The sequence below is a fragment of the Argentina silus genome (assembly GCF_951799395.1).
Source record: "Argentina silus genome assembly, chromosome: 10".
Classification (NCBI taxonomy): domain Eukaryota; kingdom Metazoa; phylum Chordata; class Actinopteri; order Argentiniformes; family Argentinidae; genus Argentina; species Argentina silus.
The window spans coordinates 1,730,787-1,743,286 of record NC_139664.1 but is presented as its reverse complement, the minus strand read 5'-3'; the positions used below and the strand labels follow the sequence as shown (position 1 = coordinate 1,743,286).

Sequence of the window (12,500 nt, the reverse complement as noted above, 5' to 3'; positions counted from 1 at the left end):
TTGAACCCTTACCTGTGAGGAGGCAGAGCAGAGCGAACACACAGAGATCCAGAGTGAGTTGAGACACCATGTTGACCATGTAGAAGGTCTCAAACCCTCCACCTCTCCTCTGGGGACTGTGGAGGCGTATGGATTTCATCATCATTTTGTCTCTGTCTTACTCAGAAATGACGGCCGACTTCTGTTTCTGTGAGGACCGTCACATCCTACAGCCAGTAGCTGCTGTTATGTAGGTTAAAAAACAGGAAGTTGACCCAGACTCCACTGTTCTTGTTCTACTCCCCAACTTCATATTGATGAATGTGTCTCTGTTGGGTCAACAGTTGTCTTACAGGGGATCAGGTACTTGGCTGAAGTTGTTAATGATTTCCTTACAGCATAAAGCTACTTCTCCCATTCTAGTGAATCTCTACTTACTTACTTAGTACTACTACTACATGTTAACTCTCATCACTCAACAGTTCAACTCACAATCAATAAAGCCATTTTTGTTGTTGTAACTATCTGAATATTTTAGATGACTTAGGTATTGATGTTTGTAGTAAGCAGTCATGTTGTCTGTCACATGGCCAGTACTACAACGCAATGTTTTTCTGTTGAGTGAAATTCTTGTGAAATGAATGGTGTTATTAATTTTTCATTAGATGTTTTGATGCACTGATTTGCTTTTGTGACGTATTCTATGTTTAGAGAGTTCTTGTGCATTTAGCTAAATAAATGTTGTTGGTAAACATGTTAACTGTTTTAAAGAGTTGAAAACTGTTTCAAGAAGTGTGTTCAACAAGGCAGAGCCTGATCTGACCGCCAGGCTAGAGTAATCAACCAAAGATAAGGCAGAGCCTGATCTGACCGGCAGGCTAGAGTAATCGACATGGAAAGCAAGATGTGAGCATCATCAATCAATAAGGGGCCATATGAACAAGACACGTGACACTTTCATATTTTGCTGAAAGATATTTAATATTGCTCAAGTTAAACAGAAAAACAGATTCCTTAAAAACCAATCAAGACCTGAGACACCAGAGAGATCCACTTTATTTTAGATTAGACTGCCACCAGGTGGTCACAAAGCTCTTTTATTTATTTATTTATTTTTTAGTTACATTTTTTAATATTGTTCAAAGTTGAAACAATGAAAACAGATGCATTGCTTAAAAACACACATCTGAGAGATACAGTTTCTATAAATGCTTTTCAGCTCGGGGGTTAAATCACCGTTCCCTCACATCTGCTCTCAAAGTGCTAAGAGACACATTTCATTGTAGCTTCGCCGGTTTACCCCAAACCTTTGAATATATGATAGAACCACGGCTTCCGAGTGTTTGTCTTTTTGTTTTGTTTCCGGTAGCAACCGCGGACGCCCTTCTCCACCCCACACCTGAATTTGGGGCCGCAGCGCGCCACCAGGCAGCCCACCGTACCGGAGCTGCAGGTGCAGCGATGGTGGCACTGCTCCTCAGGATAGAACACCTGGCCAGACAGGTAGTACCGCCCCTGCAGGCGACAGCCGCAGTCCTTCAGGTGGACACACCTGTTGTCACTCAGCAGGTAACCTTGGCGACACTGGCAGCCTTCAGCCGGGCGGGAGGAGCATCTGGGGGGCGGGGTCATGGAGTAGCAGGTGGCGGGGCAGCCGGGGGCGGTGAGGCTGTACACACTGTTCTCAGGACAGGCCAGGTCTGGAGATGCACACACACACACATACACACACACACACACACACACACACACACACACACACACACACACACACACACACACACACACAGGGACACACACACACAGGGACACACACACACACACACACAGACACACACACACACACACACACACACACAGGGACACACACAGGGACACACGCACACACACACACACGCACACACACACACACACACACACAGACACACACACAGGGACACGCACACAGGGACACACACACACACACACACACAGACGCACAAAGGGACACACGCACACAGGGACACACACACAGGGACACACGCACAGGGAAACACGCACACACACACACACACACACACACACACACACACACACACACACACACACACACACACAGGTTAACCTTTCAGTTTGTCATGAAATGAATGAAGCAGTGCTACAGAGTGACTGTCCAATCCCATCCCAGTGGGAACGGTATAGTATTCATATTCTGTTCTAGAATGTTCATTTCTGTTGCTATTGTACTACATCACCTTCTATTCTACATGAGCAGGTTAGGGTTAGGGTTGGGGTTGGGGTTAGGGTTGGGGTTAGGGTTAGGATTGGGGTTAGGGTTAGGGTTAGGATTGGGGTTAGGGTTAGGATTGGGGTTAGGGTTAGAGTTGGGTCACCCCAAGAGTCCCACGTGGCATCTCCCCAAACAACAGCCGAACAATAGCCTAACAACGCCCTAACAACACCCTAACAACAGCCTAACAACACCCTAACAACGCCGTAACAACGCCCAAACAACAGCCTAACAACGCCCTAACAACGCCCTAACAACACCCTAACAACGCCCTAACAACAGCCTATCTGGAAGAAGGTATAGGAGCCTCCGTGCCCACACCACCAGACTCACGAAAAGCTTCATACCCCAAGCTGTCAGGAAGCTAAATTCTCTCCCCTCACTTCCCCCAGCCACATCCTCCAAGCTGTCAAGAAGCTGAAACCACCACCCCCCCTCCCAACCCTTCAGCCCCCCCCCCCCCCCCAAAAACACTACGGACTCTGGACAATCCACTATTCTATTGCTACAATGCACTATTGCACTATTATATTTTTTTTATATACAGAATACACAGTATTTGGCTGCTACTTACTGTCTTTACTGACTGCTCTTTTTGCACTGTTTAAATTATTTTTATTGAATGTTTTACTTTTAGTATGTGTTATCTGTTGTGCCTGGGCACTTTATCTGTCTCACCGTGGGAGAGTGAGAAACGTCCTCTCGATTCCTTTGTATGTCTTGACATGTGAAGAATTGACAATAAAGCCACTTTGACTTTGACTTTGACTAACAACACCCTAACAACGCCCTAGCAACGTCCTAGCAACAGCCTAACACCCTAACAACACCCGAACAACAGCCTAACACCCTAACAACAGCCTAACAACACCCTAACAACGCCGTAACAACGCCCAAACAACGGCCTAACAACGCCCTAACAACAGCCTAACAACGCCCTAAAAACAGCCTAACAACACCCTAACAACACCCTAGCAACGCCCTAGCAACAGCCTAACACCCTAACAACACCCGAACAACAGCCTAACAACACCCTAACAACAGCCTAACAACACCCTAACAACGCCCCAACAACAGCCTAACAACACCCTAACAACACCCTAACAACGCCCTAACAACGCCCCAACAACAGCCTAACAACGCCCTAACAACAGCAACTCACGGCAGAAGTTATTCGTCCTCCAGGCCTCGATCACCCCACCCGCCTCCTGACACTCCTCCACGTAGCCGCTGATGATGTCACAGGCCGCCGCCTGCTGCCCCTTGTTCAGGGCCATGTCGTAGACACAGTCGTCGTGGTAACGGGCCGCGTCCACCCGGCCAAGGCAGTCCCGGAGCGGGCCGGTCTTGGCGGTGATGACATCACATACCTTGGTGTAGGCGGGAGGCGGGACCCCGGGAGTGAGGGGCGGGGCGCAGCCCTTACAACTGTGGGAGCAGCCAGGGACGTCCTCCAGCCAGTAGCTGCTCCCAAACTCCGTCGCGCTCGGCGCTGTCTTCCCATTGGCCAGCCGGAGGTCGTCGCCAGGGTCACCGTTCATGTTGCCGCACAGGCCGCATGTTCCGTTGTGATAGGTGTCGGCCACCTTCACCTTCACAGCGTTCGACCAATCGTAGGAGACCTTGAGGAAGTGGGTCTCCAGAACAGCCAATCGGCTGCTGCGGTACACCTGGACCATGGAGTTCTTGGAGTAGAAGGGCAGAGAGGTGAGGACGCCATCCACCTAGGAGACAGGGACAGGACCAATCAACCAATCAACCAATCACTATATCAATCAATCAATCTCAGAGTGAGATGCTTCATCAGAGCAGAGGAGGGGATGCAGAAGTTCATTTTTAAAACATGATATCACACAACTGATCAAAATAATCAACAAGGACTTTAAGGATGTCCATGTCCCTTCACGAGGCTCACCAGAACCTTGCTGTGCTAGTCTGGTACTCACCAGAACCTTGCTGTGCTAGTCTGGTACTCACCAGAACCTTGCTGTGCTAGTCTGGTACTCACCAGAACCTTGCTGTGGTAGTCTGGTACTCACCAGAACCTTGCTGTGGTAGTCCCGTGTGAGGGTGTACTCGTTGCCATACACGCTGACCGTCACCGCCCTGGCGTAGGAGACCCGGGTGCTGCCGCGGTTCTGGTTCTCCAGTGCGACCTGGAACTGCTCCAGGTCGGGGTCGGCCGAGCACGACGCCGCCATCTTGTACACGCAGTTCCCCTGGAAGTCGAAGCGCCGGCCGTCGAAGGAGCTGAAGTGGGGGTCCCCCTGCGCCGAGCAGGCCCGCAAGGAGACGGGGTAGCAGTCCCGCACGCCTCCCACCACGCCACAGCGCTCGCCGCCCTTACAGCCGCGGGCCTTACACACAGCCTTCTGGGTCGCAACGTCACACACACACCTGGTCTCACACTCCGGGTCCGCCCAGAACACCGCCCCGGGGAGGTGGTAGCGGCCGTCATGGGTACAGCCACACGCCGTCTCCTTGGTAACGCACCTGGGGATAACGATGAAATGACGATGTTAATAATATTAAATTATGATGATAATGATATTAAATAATAATGATAATCATATTAAATAATGAGGATAATAAAATACAGCCACTTTCCCACCAGGTGATCAAAGCACTCAAAGCACCTTTACCTTCATCATCGTAATATATTGTTAAATATACATAATGGTTTGTAGGAGCCATTTAGTCATGAATTATGATTTCATAGAAGCTTCCCATATTTGTATTTATTTATTATGGAAAATAGAATGGATGCTGATTGACAGCTTGACCCCTCCCAGTGGAAGAGGACGTTAGATTGGGTGGGATCTGCACTAGTGGGAAGCTACAGTTTTCAACCACTTCACCACCACATTTCACTTCTTTACACACCAAGTACCATCCCAGTACCATCCCAGTACCATCCCAGTATCATCCCAGTACCATCCCAGTACCATCCCAGTATCATCCCAGTACCATACACTGTTAGAATATCCAGTGTCTGTCAAACAAGTCAGGATCCTGGATTCTGGACCAAACACCTCTGTGTTGGGATGCAGTGTGGTATTAACTGCTCCATGCTTTAATAAACACATTCATACTAATAATGGTATGAAGGAGGAACTCACTTCTCTCCACTGAGGACGTATCCCTGGTCACACTGGCATCCCTCCACACACACCTTGGGGCAGAGCTGGGGCTGGGCGCAGGTGGCAGGGCACGAGGTCCCACACAGGTCGTAGTGGCTGTGGTCCGGGCATGGCAGGGCTGGGGGGCGGGGGGGCCGGGGGAAGAGAATAGGTTATTAGAACACAACATTCGAATAATTCATCATTAGAAACTTATTTGCATATGGGGGGTAAAAAAAGCTAATAAAAAAGCTGATATCTGTATATTATATATATATACTCATGTATTATTTATTATTATATATATATACTCATGTATTATTTATTATTATATATATATATACTCATGTATTATTTATTATTTCATAATGCATATGTAACTCTTAGCCCTTGTAGCAGGAAATGTTTTATAAATTGATGTCAGACAGGATGCTGATGTACAGACATCTGGTTCTAAACCCCTAAGTCCCTGTTCTGTATGTGCTGTGACATCATCAGTGTGCGACTTACGGCAGTTAGCAGCCTTCCTCCACAGAGGAGAGACGGAGCCGCCGGCCTCCTGGCAGTCAGCCACGTAGCTGGCCAACGCCTCACACAGCACTTCCTGTCTGCCCTCGTTCAAACACACGTCGTACAGACAGTCCGACGCAAACTCCTTCACCGGCACCTGCAAGACAACACCGTCCCATCCTTCACAACACTGTCACACTCCTTCACAACACCGTCACAACACCGTCCCATCCTTCACAACACCGTCACAACACCGTCACACTCCTTCACAACACCGTCACAACACCGTCACAACACCGTCACACTCCTTCACAACACAGTCACACTCCTTCACCGGCACCTGCAACAATACCGTCACTCAGAGTACAACATGACTGTAGCAGAGGTTGTATATGCTAGATATATACAGCGCCCTGCGTAAGTAATGGGACAACGCCCTGTGTAAGTAATGGGACAGTGAAGCATTTTCTCTTCTTTTGGCTCTACACTCCAAAGGTTTGGTTTCTGGTAAGTCAGGCTTCACCTAACTCCAACATTAACACTGCCATACCAGAAACACCAGTCAAGCCAGTTGTCCCATTACTTTTGGGTGAAACAGGGAGACTGTGTACTCATCGTACCTTCTTGTGGCACAGGAAGTAGATCTGATTCTACCTTCTCATAACACAGGAAGTGATCTCATCCTACCTTCTGGTGACACTGAGCGAATGGCCCCGCCTTGTCTCCCAGAATGCCGCAGTACTTGGGTCCACTGTAGAGCGCCCTCTCCTGGTCAGAGCAGGTGGGGCAGCTGCCCTCGCAGGCATGCCAGCAGAACGGGTCGCCGCCCTCCACGCTCCAGGACCCCGCCCACGCCGTGATGTTCTCCGTGACCACACCCCCCGAGGTGGTGAAGTCATCCCCGGGGTTGCCGTTGTAGTTGCCACAGAGGCCCTGGAGGTTGCCGTAGTAACTGCTGGAGACGGTGACGGCGAAGAGGGAGTTCCAGTCGAAGGTCACTTCCAGACCGAAGTCTGTGGTGATGAAACCTCTGATACCAGACTCTGTCACACTCACACTGCCTGACTCCAGAACCGCAGGAATGTCAGACCTCACCCCGTCAATCTTGGGAGGGGGGTGGGGGGGAGGGGGGGGGGGGGGGAGGGTAGAGGGAGAGAGATTAAACACAGAAAACATACAAATCTCTCTCTCTACCCACCTCCACCCCCCCTACTTCCCCCCACCTCCACCGTGCCTCTCTCCCCCCCTCTCTCTCCCCACCTCCACCATGCCTCCCACCCCTCTCCCCCCCCCTCCCCCCCTCTCTCCCCACCTCCACCATGCCTCCCACCCCCCTCCCCCCCTCTCCCCCTCCTTTCTCCCCACCTCCACCATGCCTCCCACCCCCCTCTCCCCCCCCTCTCTCCCCACCTCCACCGTGCCTCTCTCCCCGCTGATGACAGTGATGACGTGGCTCATCAGCTCCACGCTGGCTGATCGTATGAAGGATCCCTCCGAGTTCCCCCGCCGCTCCGCCTGGGCGCTGATGATGAAGGGGTGCAGGGGGGGGTCCCCCCCCGTGGCGTTGGCCAGCAGGTAGGAGCAGGTGCCCTGGAAGGAGAAGCTGCGGCCATCGAAGGTCATGAAGTGGGGGTCCCCGAAGGCCCAGCACACAGCCTTAGACCGGGCCTGGCACCGGGCTGAACCGTCCTCCACCACACAGTCCTCCTGGTCCAGGCACTGGATGTCCTCACATGGGTCTGGGGGGCGGCAGGGGGAGAGGAGGAGGGGGGCGGGGAGGTGGGGGGAGGAGGAGTGAGGGGGGTGGAGGAGGGGAGAGGGGGAGATGAATATGTTAATCCTAAAATCAACATCATCCATCAGTCCACATTCCAACCACTAGGAGGAGAGTCTATCTACTCACACAGAAGACGCATACTGATAGATACACAGTCATGGAGTGTGTGCTGTGTCTCTATTGGTTATTAGGGACCTGTGCCGTGTCTCTATTGGTTATTAGGTACCTGTGCTGTGTCACTATTGGTTGATACGGACCTGTGCTGTGTCTCTATTGGTTGTTAGGTACCTGTGCTGTGTCTCTATTGGTTGTTAGGTACCTGTGCTGTGACTCTATTGGTTGATACGGACCTGTCGTGTAGCAGGCCAGGACCCCTCCTTTCGTCCTACACTCCTCCCCCTGGCTGCAGTTCGAGGCGCTGCAGGTGAACCGTCCCTGCTCACAGCTGCAGGTCTCTGAACAGTCCTCTAGCACCACCATGTGGCCAGACTGGGAATAGCAGCACAGGAGAGGGAGGCGTTGGTTTGACAGGGAATAGTTTTAAACATGTTTTAAATTCTTTATTTTACATTTGCTAATAACACATGGAAGACGAAGACATTGTTCACAAATTTGAACAAGAGGTTCAGTTAAGGGTAAATGTTAATAACATAACACAGCATTATTACATTTGAATAACATAACACAGCGTTATTAAATGTTAATAACATAACACAGCATTATTACATTTGAATAACATAACACAGCGTTATTAAATGTTAATAACATAACACATTCTAGAGTGCCAAGAGTGACTTTATTCACCAGAAATACATAAATGATGATGCTTCATTTAGTAGCCAATCAGAGTGTTGTTGCTAAGTAAACACCACATAGAACACTTGGCCCTCTAGGTGGCAGTTGGTGGGTTAAATGTTATTGTGCATCAGACATGAGCAGCTGGCTGACCTTGTAGTAGCGGCCGTCCACCACACAGCCACACTGCTCCAGAGGAACGCAGTCCCCCCCGTCAGACACCAGGCCCTGGTCACACTGGCAGCCCTCCTGGCAGGGGGGGCAGGGGGCCGGCTCGCTCAGGCTGGCACAGGTGGTGGAGCAGGTGTCTGCACACACCTCGTAGTGGGTCCTAGCTTGGCACTTAAGGGCTGGGGGGGGGGGGGGGGGGCAGAGGGGGGGGGGGGTGGAGGGAGGCAGAGGGAGGGAGCATCTTAAATTCATGATAGCACTGTAGTAATGTTAGTAATCCTGATCCAGATTATATTACTCAGTTAGAAAGTTGGACTATCAATGTTAAACGCCCCAGACGAGAGCATCTCTCTGTTTAACATCTAAAGGTGCTCACCAGAAAGCTTGAAGAAAACCAAATGCTGTTGGTTTGAATCATGCTGGGGGGACAGGTTTTTTTTGGGTGCTAATTCTTGCTAATTGTTGTTGCTGTTGCTAATATTTGCTAATGCCTTCCCCTGACAACTTACCTTAACCACTCAAAGTTAATGCCTAATACTGGCTAACCGCCACGCAAGTCGTAATTCACAAAACTCTTACGTTTAGTTTTTGACATATTTTGACGTTCAAACGCTGGTATAGCCAGATAATACGATCCCCCAGACAGTATTCTGTTGGAGAAGTTGCTAAAGGTACTTATGACAGAGCTCTATATGAACATCTGAAGGTATTCACCACAGAGCTCAATATGAACATCTGAAGGTACTCACCACAGAGCTCTATATGAACATCTGAAGGTACTCACCACAGAGCTCTATATGAACATCTGAAGGTACTCACCACAGAGCTCTATATGAACATCTGAAGGTACTTACGACAGAGCTTGTCAGACCTCCAGCTCTCCACGGTGGCCCCGGCTGCCTGGCACTGACTGACGTAGGCTTGGATGTGTCGACACAGGACGCCCCCCCCCTGCCCCCCCTTCTCCCCTCCCTCGGTGGACACCTCCTTCGCACACTCCTCGTAGTACCCTTTGGGGGGTACGTTGGCGTGGCAACCGGCCAAGGGGCCCTTGGCGTCGGTGATGATGTCACACTCCTCCGTCTTCTGGTTGCTTGGTCCGTCACACTTAGAGCCACGCCCACATCCTGTCTCACACTTGGCCCCGCCCTCTGTCGCCGCCCACCCCGAGGTGAACGCCTCCGACGATGACGCCTGCGTCCCATTGGCCAGCAGGAAGTCGTCCCCAGCCTGGTCGTTATAGTTACCGCAGAGGCCAGACGTGGAGCCGTGATAGGTGGAGGGGAGGTGGAGGGCGATGCCCCCCACGGTGTCATAGGTCACCTTCAGGCCGCAGTCTGTTTCCACGACAATGTTTACTCCGCTCTGATAGGCTCGGAGCTTCCCATCAGCCAGTGTCAGAGGGAGGTTGGTTGTGATGTCATCAACCTGCGACAGATCATTTACATAAAGATATGATTTTAAAATGTGGTTGATTCCGTTGTGTCTACGTGGGTTCAGGCTGGACACTTTAAGGAGAACAGGTGACGGACAGCTGATCTCACGTAGGAAAGAAAGCAAAACATCATCACAGACTCCACCCCAGCCTCCACCCACCACCCAGCCTCCACCCCAGCCTCCACCCACCGCTCCAGCCTCCACCCCAGCCTCCATCCACCGCCCTAGCCTCCACCCACCGCCCCAGCCTCCACCCACCACCCAGCCTCCACCCCAGCCTCCACCCACCGCTCCAGCCTCCACCCCAGCCTCCACCCACCGCCCCAGCCTCCACCCACCGCTCCAGCCTCCACCCCAGCCTCCATCCACCGCTCTAGCCTCCACCCCAACTGTTTGTCAACCAAAAATCTGTTTCCCCATCCTGAACCCTCATCCTGAACCCCCATCCTGAACCCTCATCCTGAACCCTCATCCCAGGGCTTTAACCCGACCCTTAACGTTACCATGGTTACGTACCAGTATTTCCCAGATGACGCCGACAGCCAGAGTGATCCTGACGTCGTACACCTGCACCTCCACGCTCCTGGTCGCCATGGCATCGCCCGCCATGGTCATCTGACGTAGCGTGACAGAGAAGGGAGTCATCCCTCCATCCTCCTCCTCCTCCTCCTGCTCCTCCTCCTTCTCCTCCCCCACCTGCGCCATCTTGAACACACAGTCTCCGTGCAGGCTGAAGGCACGCCCGTCAAACGAGTGCACGCTCCTGGCTCCTCCCACCCGGCAGGTGCCGGTGCCCTTCGGAACGCAGGACTGCACCCCACCCTGGAGAAGACACTGGACCACCACAACAACAACAATATAATAATAATAATAATAATAATAATAATAATAATAATAATAATAATAACAATAGCAATAATAATAATAATAATAATAACACTACTACTACTAATAATAATAATAAAAACGACAATAATAATAATAATAATAATAATATAACAATAATAATAATAACGACAATAATAACAACAATAATAATAATATAACAACAACAGTAATAATAATAATAACAACAATAATGATAATACATTTAATTTGTAGACCTCTTTTAATTTAATTCCAGAGAAATCACAAAGCTCTCTACATCAGCAACAACCTCAGTAAAAAACTTTAAAAAGAAAAGAGCAAAAGCTTCTAGCAAAAATGTTAAATAGACAGATACACACACTACAGGAGCAACACACACTACAGGAGCAACACACACTACAGGAGCTAAACACACACTACAGGAGCAACACACACTACAGGAGCTAAACACACACTACAGGAGCAACACACACTACAGTAGCAACACACACTACAGGAGCAACACACACTACAGGAGCAACACACACTACAGGAGCAACACATACTACAGGAAGCAACAGACACTCAACAGTACAACAAGATACACAGACTGAACAGTAGAATTTGAAAAAAGAAATGTGAGTAAAGAACCACCTTACAATGGGGACCACCAGGATTTAGAGTAAAAGCACATGTTGTATTTAAAAAAATAAAGCGGAATAGCAGAAACAGTAGAAAAGTGAATAAATACAGAGAATGAAAGCAGAAGGGACACAAGTTAAACAGTAGGAAGAAGAAAGAAACCATAGCTCCTCCTACCTTCCCATAGCTCCTCCTACCTTCTTATAGATCCTACCTTTATATAACACTAGGCTCCTCCTACCTTAATATAGCCCCTCCCGCATTACCATAGCTCCTCCCATCGCCTCATAGCTCTTCCCACCTTCTCAAAGCTCCTCCCACATTGTCATAGCTCCTCTCACCTTCTCGTAGCCCCTCCTACCTTATTGTAGCTCATCCTACCTTCCCGTAGCTCCTCCTACCTTATTGTAGCTCCTCCTACCTTCTCGTAGCTCCTCCTACCTTCTCATAGCTCCTCCTACCTTCTTGTAGCCCCTCCTACCTTGTTGTAGCTCCTCCTACCTTCTCGTAGCTCCTCCTATCTTCTCATAGCTCCTCCTACCTTCTAGTAGCTCCTCCTACCTTCTCGTAGCTCCTCCTACCTTCTCGTAGCTCCTCCTACCTTCTCGTGTGGTCCACAGGAGAAGTCCTGACATTCCAGCTGGCCGTCCCTGCAGACACACCTGCGCTGGCAGAGTCCCCCGGTGTGGAACCACTGCCCCTCCCGGTAGTACCGCCCCCCCCCCCTGGCAGCCGCACTCCGCCAGCGGCACACACACGCTGTCGCTCAGCATGAAGCCGTCGTCACACACACAGCCCTCGCTGCAGGGGGCGCCCTCGCACGCCTCGGGCTCCGTCAGCCCGCTGCAGGTCTGGGGGCAGCCGGGGGCACACACCTCGTAGTGGCTGTTAGCCTTGCAGGACGGGGCTGCACACACACACACACACACACACACACACACACACACACACACAC

At 50.6% G+C, this 12,500-nt stretch overlaps 1 protein-coding gene across 1 annotated transcript in view; it reads right to left on the bottom strand.

Moving 5' to 3' along the window:
* Positions 1-934: 934 nt before the first annotated feature.
* The window catches only part of LOC310810709 (IgGFc-binding protein-like), a 21,793-nt gene continuing 10,227 nt past the window's right edge, over positions 935-12,500 (bottom strand). Inside the window, exons 11-22 of the mRNA XM_083678557.1 lie at positions 12,106-12,452; positions 10,574-10,975; positions 9,475-10,048; positions 8,603-8,799; positions 8,005-8,143; positions 7,288-7,616; positions 6,565-6,981; positions 5,878-6,034; positions 5,368-5,506; positions 4,288-4,741; positions 3,411-3,972; positions 935-1,679 (exon numbers count right to left, since the gene is read on the bottom strand). Coding sequence (XP_083534683.1) covers positions 1,276-1,679; positions 3,411-3,972; positions 4,288-4,741; positions 5,368-5,506; positions 5,878-6,034; positions 6,565-6,981; positions 7,288-7,616; positions 8,005-8,143; positions 8,603-8,799; positions 9,475-10,048; positions 10,574-10,975; positions 12,106-12,452 — 4,121 coding nt within the window. The 3' untranslated portion in view covers positions 935-1,275. The remainder of the gene's footprint in view (positions 1,680-3,410; positions 3,973-4,287; positions 4,742-5,367; positions 5,507-5,877; positions 6,035-6,564; positions 6,982-7,287; positions 7,617-8,004; positions 8,144-8,602; positions 8,800-9,474; positions 10,049-10,573; positions 10,976-12,105; positions 12,453-12,500) is intronic.